Source organism: Marmota monax, unplaced genomic scaffold (assembly GCF_021218885.2).
Source record: "Marmota monax isolate L192 unplaced genomic scaffold, Marmota_monax_Labrador192_F-V1.1 WCK01_AAM20220418_F8-fsc00028, whole genome shotgun sequence".
Lineage (NCBI taxonomy): Eukaryota > Metazoa > Chordata > Mammalia > Rodentia > Sciuridae > Marmota > Marmota monax.
The window spans coordinates 16,455,134-16,473,927 of record NW_026694779.1 but is presented as its reverse complement, the minus strand read 5'-3'; the positions used below and the strand labels follow the sequence as shown (position 1 = coordinate 16,473,927).

At 54.3% G+C, this 18,794-nt stretch overlaps 1 protein-coding gene across 6 annotated transcripts in view; it reads left to right on the top strand.

Annotated features, from left to right (window-relative positions):
- Frmd4b (FERM domain containing 4B) overlaps nt 1-18,794 on the top strand; it is a 190,663-nt gene that overhangs the window by 162,189 nt on the left and 9,680 nt on the right. For 5 of the 6 annotated variants that reach the window (XM_046425713.2, XM_046425709.2, XM_046425711.2 and 2 more), the window contains 10 exons: nt 4,751-4,827; nt 6,064-6,202; nt 6,610-6,751; nt 7,577-7,710; nt 7,798-7,917; nt 9,097-9,325; nt 12,188-12,244; nt 13,131-13,278; nt 15,645-15,764; nt 16,486-17,291. In XM_046425713.2, the coding sequence (XP_046281669.1) occupies nt 4,751-4,827; nt 6,064-6,202; nt 6,610-6,751; nt 7,577-7,710; nt 7,798-7,917; nt 9,097-9,325; nt 12,188-12,244; nt 13,131-13,278; nt 15,645-15,764; nt 16,486-17,291 (1,972 nt within the window). The remainder of the gene's footprint in view (nt 1-4,750; nt 4,828-6,063; nt 6,203-6,609; nt 6,752-7,576; nt 7,711-7,797; nt 7,918-9,096; nt 9,326-12,187; nt 12,245-13,130; nt 13,279-15,644; nt 15,765-16,485; nt 17,292-18,794) is intronic. The other variant, XM_046425710.2, reaches the window with a different exon arrangement.

Genomic DNA, 18,794 nt, shown 5'->3' with positions numbered 1-18,794 from the left:
TCAGGAGCACGCACAAAAGCCTCCCTGTTCCCTTGGCTTGGAGGGACGGGGCTCCTGTTACTGAAAGGCAGGACTTGCCTCGTTTTTCAAGCAGCGCCACCTTGACCTACCATCTTGACCGTCTGAACCTCTCCTCGCTCCTTCCACCACCCACGGACGACCAGAAGCCTCTTCACACTTCCCACATCAGTGCACAATAAAATATGATGCAGGAGGGGAAAAAAAATGGATTACAAAATGTCACCGGGAGACCAGTCCGTCCTGTTTGCGGGTGTGTAATTAAGCTTGAGCCACCCCGATAATCAACGTGATGGTTCAGCCCTGCACAGTCCGTGGGAGGAGAACTGCAGCCCTGAGCGGATCTGAAGAGAGAACCTGTTCTGCACTCCTGCTGGCCACCTGGCTGACCCGGGCCGTCACTAGGTCTCTCTGGGCCTTCATTTTCCCATCTGTCAAAGTCAAAGAGTTTACTGTCGGCCTCACAGAGCCTCGAGGGCCCCCCTGCTGGAGCTCTAGGGGCAAGAGGCTGTCCCTCAGTGTGGGCTTGTCTCCTGGGTCCTCCTGCTGAGATCCAGGAGGGGTTTGGTTTGGTTTTGATACTAGGGATTGGACCCAGGGTGCTCCACCACTGAGCTACACCCCCAACTGTTTTTATTTTTTATTTCAAGACAAGGTCTTGCTAAGTTGCCGAGTTTGGCCTCTAACTCTCAATCCTCCTGCTCCAGCCTCCCAAGTCCCTGGGGTTGCAGGCATGTGGCCGTCATGCCCCACTGGTTGGGGACTCAGTCTGGTTTGATAGCAGGGTTTCCTGTGATCAGCTAAGGATAGCCAGTTCATCTACTAGTACAAACAGCTTTCTAACAATAGAGCTTAAGAGACTCGATTTTGTGTTTTTCCAAGAAAAGCATTGACGAAGCCCGTTGCTTTTCCACGGGCCCCTGCGCTAGCACTTTCCTTTCCTTATCTCATCTGACAAAAAAGTCACAGCCCTCGCGGTCAAGGACCTGACAGTTCATCTGGGAAGAAAGAATGCATCCGAAACAGAAATCTCATTGAAGATACTTAATAAACAGGCTGCACAGCAAGGCGTGGGCAGGGACGTGGGCGGTGAGCACCACAGCAGCCACCAGCCCTAACCCCAGCAGCTCACACCTGCAGGGGGCCACAGGAAGTGGTCAGCCGTCCTGGAAGTGGGAGATTTGGCCGCAGAGGAAACCTGGGTGAGAAGCTTCCTTTCAGAAGTCAGATCTTAGGCTGCACATTTCCTATGGCCCAGAACCACTCATCGGCATGCAGCTGGGGCTGAGGCGGTGCTCCGGGGACCCTGGACGGGATGAGGCGTGGGTCACGGTGGCGGTGGCCCCTGCACGCTAGGTGCATGTCAGACGCACCATTGGTGTGAGCCCTGCGTGTTTGACTCCCTGCCGTACCCTCCTCGAGGGCGGAGGCCGGGACGGTCATCGTCACATCTGATGGACCGGACAGAGGGTAGGAAGGAAGCTAGGTCAGCGGGGCTCTGACAGCCAGAGTGCTGCCAGAGTCCTCCTTTGTGGCACTGAGAAGGTCCTCACGGTGCATTTCCTCATCAGGGGCCACCTTTTTCCGTGACTTTGTTTTGCTTCAGGTCATAGCAGGGGATTGCCCCTGTGACTCATTGTTTGATGTACTGTCACTGCTGTGTGCCACCATCCCAAATCTCCATTTCCAGGTGAATTTGCAGGTAAATGATTAACCTGGAACGTTGGCCGCAATTCAGAAGCCCAGCCTCTGTGACACCTTCCCTGTCCCTGCTCAGGGCATTAAAGAGTCACCTCCGTTCTCCAGGGCCTCTGTGACCCCCTGCCTGGGGCAGGTCCACATCCCTGTTGTGTTCACGCTGGGGCTCCTCCCTCTGCCCTGGCGCAGACTTCCTACCTACCGGGTGGGTCAGGAAGCCTCCCATGAAACCATCAGATGTGGAGACTGAAACCCGCCAGGGTCGCGGCCTGAGTGACACAGCTCTGTCAACAGAGCCACTCAGCTGTTCCTGGCGGAGACACAGATGTGGGGGCCAGATAGGGGCTGCCGGTTCCACTTCTGCCCCTAAGCTGCCATCGTGGTCTGATAAGGGGAGAGAGCCGGGGACGGAGAGTCACTGTCAACACCCCACCAACCCAGCTGCCCGCTGTGGGTGCTGAGCAGGCGCTGGCTCCCGGGTCTCAGGTGTCACCGGCTCCATTACACAGACGAGGAAGCTGAGGCTCCGGACGGTTTAGCCCCACTAGCTACAAGTAGTGGAGCCAGAGGTCACCTGGGCCACCTGCACGGTTCTCCTCACAAGGGAAGGGATTCTTCTCCTCAGGCTCCAGATCGGGACCTCACATCAGAGGGGCCTCAGAAAATACTGGTGGATGGGAAAGGAATGTCCCACAGGCTGCGGAAGTTCACACTCCGCCTCCCCCTCCCCAGCCCAGGTTGGATGGCAACCTCTGATATTTAGGAACCAAGACATTTCAGAGGAAAAACAAACAGAACCAGCTTCTACGCAGCAGCCCAGCTAGATCAAAAAGCGTTGCCACGGCAAAGGTTGATCAGAATCACAGTGGTCAAGTCCAGGGGGACTCCCCGTGGTCAGGGAGCCGGGCTTACCCCTGTATTATATATTCACGTTCGTTTTACATGACGTCCATCATTTGAATTTGGAGAAATAAGTACAGAGGAAGGCCAAGAAGACCCCAGGACCTGCCGAACCCACCGCTCAAGTGGACAATCAGAGATACCGTGTCACTTTCCCTCCCTCTTATCTTTATTAACAAAGGACAAGGACTAGAGATGATGAGATAGAGGTGGCCCTACCATCCTGCCCAGAGGCAGCCACTGCTAGCAATTTGGTCTGGGTCCTTCCGGTCCTCTGGTACCACTGCAGGAACCGGGCACCCATCTGAAGTCACACTGCATAAACTTTAAAGGTTCCCGCTGGGGAGGTGCCTGGCGGTCTCAGGGACTCGCCACCGGTCTCTTCCCGCTGCTTCCTCTGCAAACCCCACTGCCCTCTAATTATTTCATCTCTCTAAGCCCGGCCCCTCACCCCTGGCCCCTCGGCGGGCTGGGCGGAGGGAGTGCAAAGCCGCCAGCCTTTCCCTTTTGTAAGCGATAAGAGGGGGGAGGTGGCGGCTTCCCGAGATCGGGTTTCCAGTGCAGCCCAGGCTTTCCTGTGTGTGGGAATGGAGGCCGAGGAAAACACAGCTGGGCCGCTCTGCCCCTTCCTGTCCAACCTGTTCCTGCCCCAGTGAGCGACGGCCGAGGCTGCCCGGAGGCCTCCCGGTCCACTTCCCACCCGATCCAAAGCAACGCGCTTCCCGGGCGGTGTCCAAGGTGCCCAGATTTAGGGAAGTCTGTCTTCTGGGAGAATCTGCAGCGAGCACCCTGCCTGCCGTCCACCCTGTGGGAGGAAGGAGGGGACTGCAGGCTGGGGAGTGTCCCCGGCAGAGCTGCTGATGTCACGTCAGAGCCGTGGGAGGCCCGCCTTGTGAAACCCAGTTACACCTTGGGTCTTAGGAAACTGGCTTCAGAATCGCCGAGCCGCCGGCGGGAGGGGACCAGGGGAGGACGCTGGTCCTCCCTCACGCTTCTCTCCCACTTTCTGGACTTCTGGATGGAAAGAAAGGAAAGCCTGGGCCCTGGGGGTGTTGTCGAAGCTGGTAGGTAGCTTTGCACGTTCCGGGACTCCCCTGGAGCCTAGTGAGTGCTGGAGGGAGTGGGCATGCTCCCGGGGTCCAGCTGGCCTTCCCTCCCCATGCTGCCCCTGCGGGGCACCTGCGGCTCCTTCTGCCCCTTTGCTGAAAGGTTGGCGTGTTTGTGAAAAGTCTCTACTTCAGGAAATGGTTTTGCGGCCGGTGCGCGACGGGGGTGCTTATCAAGGAGTCAGTTGGAATGTTCTTTAAAGAGTCTTGAGCACAATGTCCAAGTGCTACCCTTGCCCTCCTCCTGGACAGCCGGCCGGGGCGGGTGGAGGAATTACACACTAGAGTCCGAGCTGGGAGGCTGGGGAAGCGCAGGCTGGTACGGGACCTCCATGGAAGGGCTTGGGAACGGCCCAGAAAACCCAGCGAGACAGGCTCTTCTGCCCTGACCAGGTTACTTGGTTTTCCTGTGCGAATTTCTGTTAAGAGTTTTCTTTGCCCTGATGACGGGCAAATCCGGGAGTCCAACCCCAGAGCGCCAGGAGTGGGAGAGCAGAGGTGGGAGGCCAATCCCACAACCCGAGGCTCAGCCAGCACCAGGGGCAGCGCCCGGCAACCCCACCCCACCCTGCCCTGGGCCCCACGCACCTGGTGGCCTTGGGGGGACTGGCCAGGTGAGAGGCTGGCCGCGGGGACTTCTCTTTTACTTTCACTTTGCCTGAGCTTGAAGTCTACCCTCGGAAACCGCCTGTGAGTGTCTTTCCATTGAAACACAAATGAGCCCTGGAGGGGGCTTAGCGCTTACTGGAAGCTGCGCAGGAAGCTGAGTCAGAGGAAGGACACCAGGCGCTTCCCACGGCCGGCCGCCAGCCGCCTGGTTTTATGGTTCAGGGCACCCTTACCCGTGAGGTGAGGCTGAACGGGCGACCTTTACCACCACGATGGTTTCAGGTGCTTTGTGAGAAGGTGAATCACCCGCCCAGCCTTACCCGTGAGTCTTCATAGGAATGTGAGATCGTTCGCTTGCCCAGCGACGTAGGAAAGATGACCGCAGCTGCGTGGCTCTTCTCTTTTCTTAACTCTTTCAGTTGTTCCAGTGGAAACAGCTGGAGAACTTGTATTTCCGTGAGAAGAAGTTTGCCGTGGAGGTCCACGACCCGCGAAGGTGAGCCCAGGAGATAGTCCCGTGGTCCTAGTCACCTAGCAAAATGGGGGCCGGTGGCCATCTGGGCCCAGGTGCGGGCGTGAGTCCAGCCTTCATGGACTGTTGGTGGTGGGCCTTGGAGGGGGCTCTCCCTGAGCCGCGGGCCACCCAGCATCCCCACTGCAGTGTGGGTCCTCACTAGCCCCCCGTTAGGTCTCCTTGTGTGTGTGCACGTGGGCGTGTGTGCCGCACGTCCTGGGGAGGAGCACAGCCTGACTCCTACTGATGACGGCCGTCCGTGTCTCTGTGGGCTTATTGGTGATCTGTGTAACTGCTTTAGAGATGGAATCCTGGGCTCATTTTCAATTTTGCTATTTATGGTCATTTAAAAAAAAACAACAACTGTGCAGTTATGAAGGTGAATGGGGGTCAGGATGCAGGTTCTCCACGCTTCAAGAGAACTTCATCGTCAGTCCTCAGTGGTGGCTTTGGAGTCCCCAGATGACACTCATGGGTGTTTTGGGTCAGAGGGATAGGAGGAAATGGCTGTGACCACATTCCTACAAAGAGCATCAGCCCCCCCCACCCCCAGCCTCCGCCCGCCTCCTTCCGTCCTTCTCCCTCCCTTGCAGCCCCTGCTCTCTGCTGGCCAGCCTCCTCCCCACCTGCTTTCCTCTTTTCCTCCGCTGCGCCCACAGCACTCTGGACCAGCCTCAGACTTGCCGATCCTCAGTGGACGGTGTCCATCCTCAGGTTACATCAGTCCACCTCCTCCTCCGAGGCTCTCCACCTGGAGACAGGTGCTGACCCCACACGGGTGGGTTGCTATGTCCTTAATGAAACACCACCTTTAAAACCAGACAAGGTGCTGGTACACCTGCAATCCCAGCTATTCCTGAGGCCGAAGGAGGAGGATTGCAAGTTCAAGACCAGCCTCAGCAACTCAGTGAGACACTATTTTAAAAAAAAAATCATTTTTACCCTGTACCACTTGAGATGGCCACACATCTTTATGGTTTCTCGTCTGCTGATTCCTTATGCACTTCTGAGTGTGTGCACCATGTTGTCTTATATGCTCGTCTATGCAGAAAGATGTTGCCCAGGTCTGGGTAGTTTTGCCGTAGGAGAAAGTCAGAAGCTTGGCCCCATCGTCCGGATGTGCATCAGGGCAACTCAGGGGAGGGCGTTTGTTCCGGGAGCCCTTGGTGTGGTGCTGCCCAGAGGCAAATAGCTCGAGTGCTTTCTTTAATCCTCCAGGATTTCGGTGTCTAGAAGGACCTTTGGGCAGAGCGGCCTCTTTGTGCAAACCTGGTATGCAAACTCTTCTCTCATCAAGTCCATCTGGGTCATGGCCATCAGTCAGCACCAGTTCTACCTGGACCGCAAGCAGAGCAAAGTAAGTGGTGAGCGCAGTTCTCGGGGGACATGGCCATCTGTCTTGCTGGGTTTCAGAAACGAAGCTGCCCCAGGAAACGTGCACACACACGGGTCTGTGTTCTTCTGGCTGGCTCTTAACCTCGCTCCTGTTTTAGCTCTCCACACGTTTTCTAAAGGGTGGGAGATGCGCACACCCCTAGATATGTGGATATGTGCTTTGGAAGTCACGAGGTCGCAGGCCCCCGTGCCTGTGTGTATGCGTGTTGGTGAGGTTGCTTGTGACGTCTTTCAGTCAGTGCTAAAGAGTGCCTTGAGCGTCATGTATATCCATTAAAACATTGTTATCGTATGGTTGCTTAATCATTTTTATTAATTTAAGATATGCTTGATGGCATTAATTCTGTGTTTTTGTGGTTTACCTCGTAGGCAAAAATTCCTACAGCCAGGAGTTTAGACGACATCGCAATGGATTTGACAGACACTGGAACACAAAGGGTCTCCAAACTGGTGACCCTGGAGGCGAAGGGTCAGTTCATCATGGCCAGCAATGGCAGCCTAATATCCTCAGGTAAGATTTGGGATCAGAAAACACCCAGCGCCATCTTTTATTTTTTAGAACTTCTTTTGCGGGGTGCGGAGGGGTGTTATAAACCATTTTTAAATGTATGTTTCCATCCATTGTTTTGGAAACAAAGTATATCAGAACCTACAATGTGTAACAGTTTTGAATGTTATTTCACAACTGATATTTAGGAGAGTATAATGAAAACTAAATTAAAAATAGGCTGTGTAAGTAACATTAGTTGCAAAGCAAGGGATTATCCAGGGGCGGCTTGAAAGGAGACTTTCTTCCCATCAATTCCATCATCACCGTCTCCCATTATTTAGTTTTCGTTGGAGATCATTGACTAATTCTTCTTTAATATAAAATGCTGTCAAACCTGATCCCAGGCAGATCGTAATGGCTGCCCCTCGGCCCTCCCTGGGTGGACAGTCTGGGATCTCCTAGCACTGAGGGCGCATGATGATTTTCCCACAAAAATCCCATCGGGGCTTTGAATCCAAAGCGGCCTTCCTTTGCAAAGAGCATTTCCAAAGGAGCTTCGGAAGTGCCCCTCGGCGGGAAGGCCCTCCCTTCGCTCCTCTTAGGAGAGGGTTCTGGGAGGGTCTGAAACACAAGCCTTTTGTCCTTGCCTCCGGAATGACTGAGCCGGTGCGCGAGGCTCTGACACCCAGAGGACGGGTCTCACGTCCTGCACTTGGCCTTTTGCATGTTCTGAACTCGGAGGAAAGACCCAAGCCCCCACTTGGTAGCCAGCCGGGCTCCCCGCCCTTTGCCCTTCAGCCTGGGGAGGTCAGTGCCTGGGGCCAACCTCCCTGCCTCCTCCGCCAGGTTCTCAAGACTCGGAAGCCAGCGAGGAGCAGAAGCGCGAGAAGATCCTGGAGCTCAGGAGGAAGGAGAAGCAGCTGCAGGAGAAGCTCCTGAAGAAGGTGGAGGAGCTGAGGAAGATCTGTCTGCGCGAGGCCGTGAGTGCGCCTGCCCCGGGCCTGTGGCTAGGGCGGGCGCTCGGGCCTATGCCCCTGGCCAGCTCTGGACCCTGTCCTGTTTTGCAGGAGCTCACGGGCAAAGTGCCCAAGGAGTATCCCCTGAACGCAGGCGAGAAGCCTCCGCAGGTCAGGAGGCGTGTGGGCACTGCCTTCAAGCTGGAGGACAGCCTGCTGCCCAGCGAGGAGGTAGGCGCAGCCAGGAGTGGGGCACGGGGTGGCTCCTGAGTTCCGGGGCCGGTGCTCCCCGCCTTCTGTTTTGTTTCTCTGTGGTTCTGGGGGTGAGCCCAGGGCAGCGGGTCCACCACGAGCCACTGCTGCACGTTTCCACCTCAGCTGTGGAAGTGGACAGCGCATTTCCACGTACTCCCGCTAAAAGTGGGCTGTTTCTCAGTGTCTCGCTCCCTCATTAGCATCCCACGGGCACTAAATTGACAAATCGTTTTACAAGAATCAAGATTCATTCTTTTGCTTAAAACGAAGCTTGGGCGCATAGTCTGATCTCTCTAAAGTCTCACTTCTCGGGACTCCGTCTCTTCCTCTGAAAAATGGAAATAACGGTGGCTCTTCCCTCCGAGGGATGCAGTGAGCATCATAAATGAGGTGACCCATGCACGGCACTCGGCGCAATTAAAAGATGGTGCGAGTTAATTCAGAGTGCAGGTCATCAACCAATGTGTCCCTCCCCATGTTTCTTGTAGAAATTCAACCATCTTCGCCTTAGAAACCAGTAGCTGTTTCTGTCAATAGCAGGGAGAGCTTTGCTATCGAATGAGTGCTCCCCTGTGTACCCAGCCCTGAGCTAAGCAGTACACATACATTACGTCATTTACTCTTCAGCACATTAAGGTATTCAAGCTGGGCACGGTGGCGCACACCTGTCATCCCAGCGGCTCGGGAGGCTGAGGCAGGAGTATTGCGAGTTCAAAGCCAGCTTCAGCAATGGCGAGGCGCTAAGGAACTCGGTGAGACCCTGTCTCTAAATAAAATGCAAAACAGGGCTGGGGATGGGGCTCAGTGGTTGTGTACCCCTGAGTCCAAGCCCTGGTACCAAAAAAATAAACAATGAAGTATTCAGGTCATACCACCAGGAATGAAACCCAAATTTGTTGTCTCTGAGGCTTTGCATATTCAAAGTTCGCCTCCCTCCTTCCAACAGGAAGAGGTTGGACTGATGGGAAGTTCAAGTTAAGATGTGTGTGTGTGTGTGGGGGGGTATCCGAGGGTGTCAATGAATCAAAACTTCAAAAGATCCTGCTCCCAGATAGCACGTGATTCAAGAAGGCACAAGAAGTCTTCTTTATTATCCAGCATGAGAGAGCGAGGGTGTGTGTCTGCAAAGATAAAAGTGCTGTCGTCTGCCTCCAGGGCCCGGCGCTGCAAGGCCTGGAGAGTAACTTCCTGATACAGCAAAAGTTGGTCGAAGCCGCGAAGAAGCTTGCCAACGAGCCCGACCTGTGCAAGACGGTGAGGAAGAGACGGAAGCAGGACTACAGCGAGGCGGTGAGAAAGCTGCAGGAGATCGAGAACGCCATCAACGAGTGCCGCATCCGAGGCGGGAAGAAGGCCAGCCCGAGAGCCTCGGGCGCCGTGGCCGGTGAGTGAGGCGCCAGGTTTCCTTGAGTCCCGCAGGCAGTGAGCGCCCTGGTAAGTGGAGTTCATTTCCACACCTGCTCCTTTGGTAAGAGAGTGAAGAAAGAAAAAAGGGTCGAAAGCAAGCTTCTCAGGAATCTGGGTGCTGGAGTCTGTCAGCTCGATGTGCCGTGGCTCTCTGGCTGGGTAACTCGAGACTATTGTGTTTTTTTTTTTTCAGGATGAAAGGGCTTTTGTGGCATTATCGGTTCATTATAAGACACCGTCCCCTTTAACTGGGCTAAGGTCATTGCCAGAAATACTTTGGCAACAGGGTCTTAAGAGAGCGGGGGCCTCACCCACCCCAGAGTTTGTGAGAGGTTTTCGGTGCCGCAGACCCCGTCTCCTGAGGGACCGTCCCCTCCCTGTGTGTGGCTGGAGAAGAGGGCTCGGTGACTGCCCTTGGTGGAGGCTGTTTAATGAGGGGGACCGACGGGGATGGTGTAAATGGACCGCAGAAAGGACAGAGGCAGGGGCGTGACCGCGGTGGGGTCCCCTCTCTGTAAGCAGGCACACGGAGCCCGCTTGGGAGATACCTCAAAGTACTAATAGCCGTGGAATGTCAATTACAGTCCGCGTGCCCTGTCCAGCTTCTCAGCATCACGCATCTGTGACTTTTACATTCACAAAAGAAAAAGCCGACCAAGAAATCCCACGTAGGTAGACTTCAAGTCTAACTGGCCTTGCGTGTAGGTGCTGCGGTTTTTAGTCTTGATAACTGAAAGATGATTGTATCTCTTTGATTCCAAGAATTCTTTTTTCCCCTTCACGTTTGGATGTCTGAAACTGAGATGGTTCGTGATCTAGCCGGTGTGCTCCCATCATGATTGGCAGGATTTTCTTTTTCACGGAGACACAACAGGTTGAGTGAACTGTGGTGACTGGGTGGAGAATGTGCTGGGGTTTAGGGCCTGTGATTGACGCAGCAGAGACACCACACGTGCAGGCGTCCAACGCAAGTGTCGGCCGACTACAGCTGGGAATTCCGGGCGGCTTGGCTGGGAATGTGCAGGCGGGTCGGCCGTGGCAGTTGGCACAGGCTGGCCCACAGACATGGGTGCTTGAGAGGCACTTAGCTGCCGTGCCATTTGTCACCGCCCATTCATCCTCAAGCCACAGGGTGCAAGTGCTCTCCTCCGTCAGGACTGGTGTTGAGGGCAGATGGTGCCAGTGGTGAACCTTCCATTAGATAGAATTTTTTGTTAAATGTGCCCACCAGCTGACGGTCCTGGCACCGCACCCTCAAGTTCCACGGCTGGCCAATGAAGAGGCTCTGCCTTAGAAATTGGCTTTCGTGGCTGGATGGAGCGATCCCTCCATGATGGCTTTGAAGCTGTGTTGAGGTGTAGCATCTGCCTTGAACCATTTTTGCCAAAGCATTCGAGACTGACGGCAGTGGGATTCGCAGGAGGATATCAACACGTGTGAGCTGTCTCTCTTCACCCAACACAGTCTTTAACATCTGAGCCAGACACGGTGGCACACGCCTGTCATCCCAGTGACTCGGGAGGCCGAGGCAGGAGGATTGCAAGTTGGAGATTAGCCTCAGCAACTTAGCGAGACCCTGTCTCGAAGTAAAAATGGCTGGGGATGTGGCTTAGTGGTAAAGTGTCCCTGGGTTAAATCCCCAGTACTAAAAAAAATGCAAAAATATCAGATGCTGGTATTACCAGTGATGCTCAGAGCATTTGGGTTGTCATTTCTAACCAGCTCGCAGAGTCGGTGACAAAAACGAGGCATTGTTGATACTTTTTGAGGATTTGCTACGTGCCAGGAGCTGGGCCTAGCTCTTTATGTCAGCATGTCACTCAGGGTGCCACTTGGGCCCTGTGTCATGGACAGTGTCCTTGTCCCCAGTTTAGGCTTGAGCCGGATGATGCCTAGAGGGACTAGGTGATCTGGCTCAGGTCTCCCTGCAGAGAGTGGCAGAAACCAGGATTTAACCAGGTCTGTCTGACTCAGTAGTTAACAGTGCTTGCAGACACTCTCAGTTGTCAAAATTGAGGCTGGGGTTCCTTTGACACCCGGGCCGGAGGCTAGAGCCTGCTGCGTGCAGGGTGCCCAAGCAGCATGTCCAGCCCGGAGCCAGCAGCACCGCCCGGGGGACCCCTGCTCGACTCGGAGAGCTCCCCACACCACGTGAGCAAAAGGCCCCTTTCCCTATCGAGGGCCCCAGACTGAGTTCCCCTGGCAGAGCCATCTGAAGTGAGGTCCACGCGGCTCACTGACGCGCACACCTATGACTAGAAGGCTCAGCTCTTCTTTCTAGTTGTCACGCACTAACGTAGGGATGGAGAGGAAACACTGAAAAGGAGGAAAACCCCAACCCCCTGGACCTCTGTTCCCAATTTAGAATACGGCCTGCGGCTCCCCCCAGCCTCAGGGGGAAAGCCCTTGGGGAGGACCCTGGCCTCTGCACTGAGCGCGGGCAGGCTCTCCTCCCGCCACTACTCCCTACCAGCATCGTAACTGCTCCCAGAGCAAGCTCCCGGGCAGCGTGACGGGTAGTAGAAAGTGCAAACCCTGTGCCACTTCATCGTGGGAACTTGAGCATCCCTGGGTTTGGGTGCCCTTGGGGTCCTGGGACCAATCTCCCACAGGTACTGAGAGACCGCGCCAGTCCATTGTGACGTCTGTAAGATACGCAGATGTTTCTGCCTCCAGTGGTGCAGGAACCAAGTCATACAGCAGTTCCATGTTCCTCATGCGCTTTAACTAGTCCTATTGATCCCGATGAAAATCAAACGCACGCCGTTGGAAACTGCTTTGCGGAACTTCCCCCTGCTGTGATGCCCAGTATCCTAAAGACAGGTGTCTCTGTTCACAGATGACATCATCCCCTCGGAGAGCAGCTCCTTGTCGGACACCACCACCTATGACGATCGTAAGTGGCTGTTGTTTTTAAAATATGGCCTATTCTAAAATCTCAAGGTGATTTTTTTTTTTTTTTAAATTTAAGAAAGCCTGCTTGGTTTTTATTTTGGGAAAATTATAATACACTAACTCATTTAAGCAAAACGGTTGGGAAAGAGGCACAGGGTTACTAATCTACTTGGGTTAATTCCGCATTTAACACAGAGCCCTCCAGATCACAGGCCCTCAGGGAAACAGGAAACCACCGCAGGAAGGCGTTGGTGCTCGATAAGGATTTGAGGCCCCTGGGGAATGTTTTTTAACTTCTCATTGTAGTGTAGACTGGCAGAGAACTGTAATGCAGAGTTCCTCACCAGGTTTCCCCACTGCGGACATTTATTTTCTTTTTTTCCTGGAACCAGGGATTGAACCCAGGGGTGCTTAGCCCCTGAGCCACGTCTCCAGCCCTTTTTATGTTTTATTTGGAGACAGGGTCTCCTGTTGAACAGTTCTCAGCAGCCCTGAGAAGGTGACGATACCGTGTGGCAGCGTGAGCTCCGGCCACAGAGGCCTAAGGGCTTTGAAGCCGAACTCAAAGAGCAGCCAGATCCTCCCTGGCCTTTGGCACATGGGGATTGTCTTCAGCAGACTTTTTAGAAGATATAATATGGCAATACTATGCAAAAGTTGCTGCAGGCCTAAGGGGAGTTCTCGGTAATTCCTTTTGTCTAGTGTATAAGATTTTGGAAAAAAAAAAAAAAATCACCTTCTGAAAGGTCCTGCATGCCTAGAAACCCCATCTTGGCAGAGCGCCTAATGAATCAGGCCTTCAGTTCTTCTCTCGCAGTTCGGTCAGGGTGCTAATTCACTGGTCTGTCTCCCTCCGGGTTATTGATTCTTTCATGCATTTATTTTAGCCAATGATGCCTTCACGCTTTCTGGGCAGCGACCAAGTTCAGTACCTCACTCTCCAAGAATCCTTCCCCCCAAGTCTCTGGGCATTGAGCGAGTCCACTTCAGAAAGTCGTCCTGCGGCGAGCAGTTTGTGGACACCAGGCAGTCCAGGTGAGAGGCCCTTGCCCCTGGGCTCCAGAATGGGGCCCCCTTTGCTGGTTTTTATTGATCCTTCCGAAAGGTGTTCTCTCGTACAACCCAGGCACCGAAACTAACCCAGAGATTCACTGTTGGTGACAAGTGGAAGTGTTTTTAAGAGATCTTTTAAAAAGCATTTGACTCTTTGCTTGAAGTCTGTTTGATTTATATTAAGTTATGGGGACATTGATCATCACCTGGTTCTGGGTATGGTATTGTTTACTTTGGTGTCACTGTGGCAAAATGCCTCAACTCAGCAACTTATCAAGAGGAAAGGTTTGTTTAGGCCCACAGTTTCAGAGTTTTAGTCCATGGTCTATCGGCTCTGCACCTGGGGTGACAGAACATCAGGTGGCAGCATGTGGCAGAACAAGTCCGCTGCCCTCACAGGGACCAGAAAGCCAAGAGAAAGAGGGGTGGGGAGAGTCCAGTATCCCCCCAAGGGCACGCGCCCAGGCCCCACCTGCTGTCATCTCCAGGCTTCCCAGGGGTACCCACTGGGACCAGCGCAAGCCTTCCACACCCAAGGTAGAGCAGGGACTGTGTCCAGTTCCACGCCCCATGCTCGGAGGGAGTGGTCATTCAGTACTGCTCTGCCAAGCCCAGTGACCGGACCAGCTTGTGGCCCTACAAGGAAACCTGGCACTTAAACGCAGTGTGCAGTCTGTGAGGCAGAGTATAGCTTTGTTCCCAAAGGTCTCCGGTGAATGTTACAGGGCAATGAGGCCAAGACTTTAAAAAGTGACCCGTCGGTGTGGTTCCCAGAGTTTGGTTACCGGGATCAATGCTACTTTTTTTTTTTTTTTTTTTCTAATTAAGACCAGGGCTGGGGGCCTGGGTGGTGGCTCAGTGGCAGAGGACTTGCCTAGCATGGGTGAGGCCCTGGGTTCGATCCTCAGCACCACATAAGAAAATTCATAAAATAAAGGCGTTCTGTACATTTACAACTATAAAAAAAAAATTAAAAGAAAAAAAGACCAGGGCTGGGAGCGTCGCTCAGTGGTAAGGGCCACCCCTAGGTTCAATCTCCCATGGCAGTAGGAAGGAAAAGAGAGAGAGAGAGAGAGGGAGGAAGGAAAGAAGAAAGAGAGGAAGGAAACATAGTAAGATGTCATTTTGTTGTTGAAAACTACAGATGCTTCTTTGTGTATATTGTTACGAAAAAACATGAAATCATTTACTGCTGTATTTCCTGCTGTGCTCGGGTGCCCGATTATGGGCATCTAAAATTCTCCTTTTTTATTTGTACGCTTGAACTTTCCTATAATAAATTTAACTTACCTTCATAATAAGAAAGATTTTACTCAGAAAGTGTTTTGGGGCGAGGGGACCCCAGGTGCTGGAGGAGATCAAACCCAGAGCCTCACTCGAACCCTGAGCTACCCTCCACCCCTTTGAGAGCTTGTTTGTTGGTTTGCCACCTTAGGACTTGAACACAGGGTCTTGGACATACCAGGCCAGTGCTCTGCCACTGGGCTATGTCCCCAGCCCCTTTTATTTGATTTTGAGACAGGGTCTCTCTAAATCGCCCGGGCTGACCTTGAACTTGCCATCCTCCTGCCTCAGCCTCCTGGGTTGCTGGGATTACAGGCATGTGCCACTGTGCCCAGCTTGAAAGTTATTTTTAATTTCAGGAAATTAAGCTCAAAGTGTGTCCTTGCTGTGCTTGAAAGTGGACATAGTAATTCAAGGTCGTGGCCGTCTACTCCAAGGGCCACTGTACAACAGCCTATGGGCCATCCGTCCTGCAGCCCAGGAGCTAAGACTGGGTTTTATATTTCTAAGTAACTGGCGGAAGAGAATCATGCATTCATGTTGGTGAGATGAGGAAATTACATGAAATTGATACTTCCGTGTCTGTGAATAAAATGTTGGTTGAATAAAGTTTTATTCGAACACACACGTGATTCTTTTTGTACAGGGGTAGAGTAAGGAGTTGATTTGGGACCATCTGGGCTGCAGAGTCAGAAGCGTTCACTGGGAGCTGACCTGGCCCGTTCTCTGGTTGCTCTTGGTCTGTTTACCGAGGCAGGTGGTCCCAGGGATGCTCGGCCACTGAGCCACACGCCTGTCCTTTTACTTTGGGACAGGGTCTTGCGAAGTTGCCCAGGCTGGCTGGAACTTGCCATCTCGGTATTCCTGACCCAGAGAGTCAGGCTGTATGTGCTCCCCCCACAGCTCACCGGGGCCCCCCAGGGTGCTGGCTGTACACACCCCTCCCCCCTCCCTGCCCGCTCCCTTCCCGCCAGCTTCCGGGAAGTGTCCTTTGAGTTCAGGACAAGTTTGCGGTGGGGGTTGCGAGGCTCATTGTTTCTTCAATTCTCTTTCAATCATCACAGAGAAATGCTGTCCACACAGAGCAGCCCCTACAAGACCCTGGAGAGGCGGCCCCCGGGAGGGCGCAGCATGCCCACCACGCCTGTGCTCACCCGCAATGCCTACAGCAGCACCCACTTGGAGTAAGTGCCTTGCTCCCTGGCTCTGCTGGTGACGGCCGCCTTGCTGTGTTTCGGGTTTTCTGATCACTCAGAGGACTTTCTGCAGTCGGGCCTCGTCCGTTCCTCCACGTTTTCTGCTGATGTGCTCAGTTTCTAGTGTGTCAGCCGAGAACATGCACATCTTGGATGTTGGGCGCTTTCATTTCCCCAGCAGACAATGCCATTCATTTTTCAAGGGTGAGGAGACGGACCACAATAGGGGCCACGTGTTGAAGTGTTTGCTGGGTGCATACGGAGTGTCTTACGTGGGCTATTTTATCAGCTACTCCACGACAAGCCTATTGTGCAGTGGTGTTAGATACGGCTTTCATCTCATTTTACAGACAGAAGCAGGATGGGGGGCCAAGTGTCATACCCAAGCTCATGCGGCTTGGAGGCAGCCTTTGGGGACCCTGCTCCCCGGCATGTGTGTCCCCTTCTGGTCTAAGCCACCCCCGATGTCCTGTTGGAAGGGAGCCCTCCCCAGACACCTCAAGGGTATTTTCTGGTTTGGAAGCTTGTTCCCTCTGCTTGAGGAGCGACAGGCTGGCACAAGTGACCCGCCGCAGCTCTTTCCCCTTTGACTGTGGACCCGCGTCGGGGTGTGGCCCAGTGGACTAGGCACCCAGGGAGACTCGGTTGTGCGGTCACCCAGGCACTCAAAGCCCCTTTTCTCTTAGCCATTTGCCTGCTTCTCTTCCAGACCGGAATCTTCCTCTCAGCACTGCCGCCTTCGAAGCGGGAGCCTCGAGTCCCGATCCCACCTGCTGTCCGAGATGGACGACGACAAGCCATTTCTCTCCCTCTCCAAATCCCAAAGAAGCAGCAGCACCGAGGTGCTGGACGACGGGTCCTCGCACACCAGCCAGTCCAGCACCGAGTACTACTGCGTGACGCCCACCGCGGGCCCCTACTACACCACCCAGACCCTGGACACGCGCTCGCGGGGCCGGAGAAGGTCCAAGAAGCAGCACGTGTGCACCTCGAGTTCGGGAAGCATGCCCAACCTGGCCCAAAAGGACAGCTCGCGGACCGGCCTCTACGGCAGGAGCCAGGAGCTGCCCCCTGGCTACTACGTGGCCGGGTCCGCACCCTACGCTGAGTGCGACCTGTACTACGCGGGCTGTGTCTACGAGAACGACACGGAGGGACACTACAGCGTCAACCCTTCCTACCGCTCCTCGGCGCACTACGGCTATGACCGCCAGAGGGACTACTGCAGGTCCTTCCATGAGGACGAGGTGGACCGCGCGCCCCACAACCCCTATGCCACCCTGCGGCTGCCCAGGAAGGCGGCCGTGAAGTCCGAGCACATCACCAAGAACATCCACAAGGCTCTGGTCGCCGAGCACCTGCGCGGCTGGTACCAGCGGGCCTCGGGGCAGAAGGATCCGGGGCACAGCCCGCAGACCAGCTTCGACTCGGACAGGGGCTCGCAGCGATGCCTGGGCTTCGCCGGGCTGCAGGTTCCTTGCTCCCCTAGCAGCCGAGCGTCATCCTACACCTCAGGTAAGAGCCCAAGGAAGCTCGGGCCACCTGGGTCAAGGCCGCCAGGCTCCCACCACCCTGACCCACTCCTTTCCAGGAAACCCACCACCCCGGGGGTCACACCGTGGTGACCACTTTGAGCAACCACTGTTAGAAATGCCCTCTTGGAATGTCCCCTCCTGAGCCTGATGAAGTGACCTGCAGGCTCAGCAGACACCTACTGAACGTCTTTCACATGCGTCCCTCCTGGGACTTTCAATGATACCCATATCTCTAATGTGTTGGGTCATTGACGTTGGACATTTTAAAAGGAACAGAGGGAAACTTTCAGGCGAGCAGAAAACACTAGGAGTTCAGATCCATCCCCATTCACCACTAAGACTGGGTCAGGACTATCTCAGGGCTAGCTGCTAGAGGAGAGGTCCCCTTCAGACCCTAGAGCTGTGGGACCTAGCTGCTTCTTATGCTAATGTTGCTGAAGGACCCACTGCACCGACCTCCTGGGTGCAGGGCTCCCTCAGCAATGAGCCAGCACCTGCCGTGTGCTCAGGGCTCCTGGCCTTGGGGTGCTCAGAGCCTACTCAGCAGAATGTGGGAAAATCAACCATGTTTTAAACTTAAGGGATGAATGCATTCTCAAACTACACGAAAAACTGAGGTCGTGATTCTGCCTTTTCCCCTAAATTGACACCTGCGTGCGTCACGGTGTGGGGATTCCCAAGCCGATGACTAGTCAGTCTGAGCTGCACCTTTAAAAGTTTCCCAGGTGTGTTGACAAGAGGTGTTACCATGGAGATGGAGCTCCGGCTCCAGTGCTCTCCGGTCTGTGCAGGACTTTGGACTTCCGCTAAGGCTGTCCCATCCTGACTGCACCTAACACATCAAAGGGCTCCTCTCCTGTTTCTTGGTATTTATGGCTCGGCCTGAGAAAACCCTTCAGGGTGTTACATGGGTTCACAGTCCAAACCTAGGCCAAAGCCAGCAAGGAAGGAGAGATACTCGGGACGGGCACTGGGCACTTCACATACTCTCGCCTCCATGAGTGCAGCAGAGGTAGGCTTGGTATTGGTCTGATTTTGCAGGGTAGGCAGCTCCATCTAGAGAGTTTCAATGACCTGCCCAAGACTCAAAGCTGGTGCGTGGCAGACTAGGGATTCTCCCAAGCCTGACAGCGTAAGCAGCAACCACAGAGCCTCCACTGAGAGTCTGGTATCCTTCTTGCAAGCTCAAAGCGAGAGTCTTCCATCTGTCGGTCAAAACCATGTGGCCCCAAGGTGTCTATCTCAGGTGTCTATCTCAGGTGTCTATCTCAGGTGCTTCATGGGTGTGAAAGAAGAGAGCAGGTTGGTTGCAGGAACCAAAAGCAGAGGCAGGCCTTGCTGGACTTCTGAGTCTTGGGCGACCATAGGCTCTGTGGCCAGGGCGTATGTCCCAGGCAGGGAGCAGGACTGGTTTCATGGGGCCCCATCGCCCAGTGACGAGGCTTCCAAACTGCACCCTGTCATATTCCAGCTCCGCCCTCTG